Here is a 2,974-nt window from a genome sequence, read left to right as displayed (position 1 = left end):
AGATCGGTGGTTAAGATGTCTATTCTGACCCCTTCCGTGATGCAATCTGCTCTGCGGCTCCTTTATTGTTGGGATGAAAATGGCTGAGCATCTGCTCTCCATGAGCCTTCAAAGCAGCAAAGCAGAAGCTCTTGAGTCTCTGTACCTCACCTGCTCCTTTTGTCCCCTAATGGGCCTAAACCCTCCTTTGCCTCCAGCATCTGATCCTTCTGCAGGGCCTCTTCTTGTCTTCCGTGCTCGCAACAGTTGGAGTATCTCATGAGTCAGAGTCCTCTTCCCTGATCTTTACAGTCCTTCCCCACAGGATCTTACCTCCCTGTCCCTTGAATTTATTCAGTCTTCACATATTTTAATTATATCTAGTCTCTCATTTTATCTTTTTTTGAAGCACATATTAACTCTTCTCCTCACTTTCAATCCTCATTTCATGCCTCACTACAAAATTTATTCTTTAATACTCAGTACATCCCTATAATTTTCAAACAAGTAAAATTTACTCTTTACTACTCAAAAGATCCTTTGCATTTTTAGCTATGGATAGGGCCACATCTCTAGGAACAACAGTAGCTCATTAAAACAAGCCCTTTGTGTGAGAAAATGAATGGTGAGAACAAACAGCTGTCAAGAGTGGTAAAACACAGGGAGAAAAGCAGATCAGGAGAAAAGCAAGACTGAGTTTGGTTGTGGTTTGGAGAGGGGCACTTGCAGTGGAATATTTGAGGGCAGTTCCTTGGCACCACTGTTGGTGAGTCTGGAAGCTGGAGTGATTCCTCAGCCTCACCTCTGTCACAGAGATGGTATCCCTAAACAAGCTGCAACTGCTGCCCGCTGGGTGCCACCATCAGAATTAAGTAGCCATAAATAAAAATAATGTGAGCTCATGATTAACATGAGCCAAAATGAATGACCACCTAAAATGACACATTCCCGCCTCGGCAGCACAGAGGGGTGTATGTGGGAACAGCCCAAGCAAAGCAGCTGGTTCAGGCAGGGCACAACAACAGGGACTGAGTCACACACTTGAGCAGGGAAGATTTCTGCAGTTCAGCTCATGTTGGTTGGACCAGAGCGCCCAAACCCACACTGGCTTCGTTACACACAGGTCAGCTGCCCCCCAAGGGAACTGACAGCACAAACAGGAGTAGGCAAAAACAGCATTAAGAGGTTACATTTTGTGAGTAAGAACTTGATGTCACCACATTAAACATGTCACACGCCCCAGATGCCGTCCTAGATTCAGAGTATATTCCTTTGTATCACTTGTCTTTCTTGGTGGAACAAATTCCAGCCTTTCCCCAAATAGCTCTTGCAGTGCTATCAGCCATTGTGGGAGGACTGCTCCAAATTAACTCACCTGAATTTGAGCTGGGAGATTGTCTTTAACAATACATAACAAGGTCTTTGTGGGTTTTTCTTTGCACATGAGAACCAGCTCCAGATCCATATCGTCTTTGATCAGCAAGCCCTTTGCAACCAAGCCAATTCTCATAACGCCACATAACGTCCGACCACCTTGATCCCTGGAAGTGAAACAATTTAGGGTAATTAAAAAGGGATTTTACTCTCCAGCTACAGTTTAGGGGAGCCACAGTAAAGAATTTTCAAAGCAACATAGGAACACTTAATTTTTGAGTGCTAAGAAAAACACTGTGACAAAAACCAGTTTTGTAGACTAAGATGGTTTAAAAGCAATAAATGCTTCTTTGACAGGCCAGCACCAGGTCTTGTCTCGTCCAGTTGCCTCCAAAGCATTTACTGCACACTTGGATTATTTTTTTATAAAAAATCAGCATCTATGTGGGGCTGAGTTGCCAGCTGGGGCTAAACCATGACAATAATGGAAAGTAATGGAGGCTGAGGAAAGTTGGTTTGCTGGATTATAAAAACTTCCTTTTGCGTATCAGACTGCAGGAGCCCCCAAGCACACGGCTGTCCATTTGCACTGGTGTGTTCTGGGGAATTGCATTTGCTTAAAACTGCTGAAAGGTTTGTCTGCTAAATGCAACTTCACAACATCACAGTAAAATAAACAAAGAAATGGAGAGCAGCTGGGCTTATTGCCATTCCCTGCACTCCTCCCCCATGCTCCCACCTCAGAAAGTCCAGATATATCCCCCTCCTTCTATGAACATTCATCTGCAGCAGACCCAAGTAACACTTATAACTCTTATTAACTCTTATTTGGAGGAAAGGAGCCATTGAGAGCAGCACAGGGACACGTTGTGAGCTGAGGCTTCACTCACTTGGCAGTGCCTTCTGCGGCTTCCTCCTTGGCTTCCACATCACCCTCACACTTTGCAGACTTGTTCTTTTCATCCATCCAGTCAGAGACATGCTTAAGGGCACATTCTACTGTTGAGACCATGTTCTGGACAGCTTCAAGCTCCTCTGGAGATGGATAAATGGTTGAATGTTTCACCATTACGTGGCGGTCATCATTAGCAAAAGATCGGATCGATCTCTGTTGTGGAGTGGGAAACAGGAAGAAAAGAGAACAAAGTTATTGGATAATTGATAGGACATAGGACATTGCCTGAATGGGAATCCTCCCTGGCAGAGGTAATAATGTGTTTTAGGACAACCGTTGCTTATAATCATGCAGAAGTAATTATTTAAATAAATTTTTAAAACAAAAAAGAAAACAAACACCAGTGCAAAAAATCAGCATTAAGCTAGTAAACATATTTTCATAGTTTTTCTTACTTCTCCCTGTCCTGCCCCACCAAGATTCCCTTGGGGAAGAGGGCACGGTCTGCCTGGCTGGAGTATAACTTAGAGTGCTGAAGCAGGAGAACACAAAACCCCTGAGTTTCATTTCCAGATTCATTAAGTGTCTCTGACTTCCCTCCTCCTTTCACTTGCTTGGTTATTTACATTAACCCTTCCAAGTCAGTGAGAAATCATTCAGAGCTTATCTTGCTGAGCGACCTCATGGGGATCCAAGCTGTGAGCAACAGCACTGAAAGGAAGAGGG

General features: G+C 43.9%; 1 protein-coding gene across 8 annotated transcripts in view; it reads right to left on the bottom strand.

Annotated features, from left to right (window-relative positions):
* Positions 1-2,974, bottom strand: part of STRBP (spermatid perinuclear RNA binding protein) — a 40,324-nt gene that overhangs the window by 27,458 nt on the left and 9,892 nt on the right. For all 8 annotated transcript variants that reach the window (XM_017745561.1, XM_017745555.1, XM_017745556.1 and 5 more), the window contains exons 3-4: positions 2,244-2,461; positions 1,355-1,520 (exon numbers count right to left, since the gene is read on the bottom strand). In XM_017745561.1, coding sequence (XP_017601050.1) covers positions 1,355-1,520; positions 2,244-2,461 — 384 coding nt within the window. The remainder of the gene's footprint in view (positions 1-1,354; positions 1,521-2,243; positions 2,462-2,974) is intronic.

This window comes from Corvus brachyrhynchos, unplaced genomic scaffold, assembly GCF_000691975.1.
Source record: "Corvus brachyrhynchos isolate BGI_N302 unplaced genomic scaffold, ASM69197v1 scaffold59, whole genome shotgun sequence".
Classification (NCBI taxonomy): Eukaryota; Metazoa; Chordata; class Aves; order Passeriformes; family Corvidae; genus Corvus; species Corvus brachyrhynchos.
This window is presented reverse-complemented; position numbering and strand designations above follow the sequence as displayed.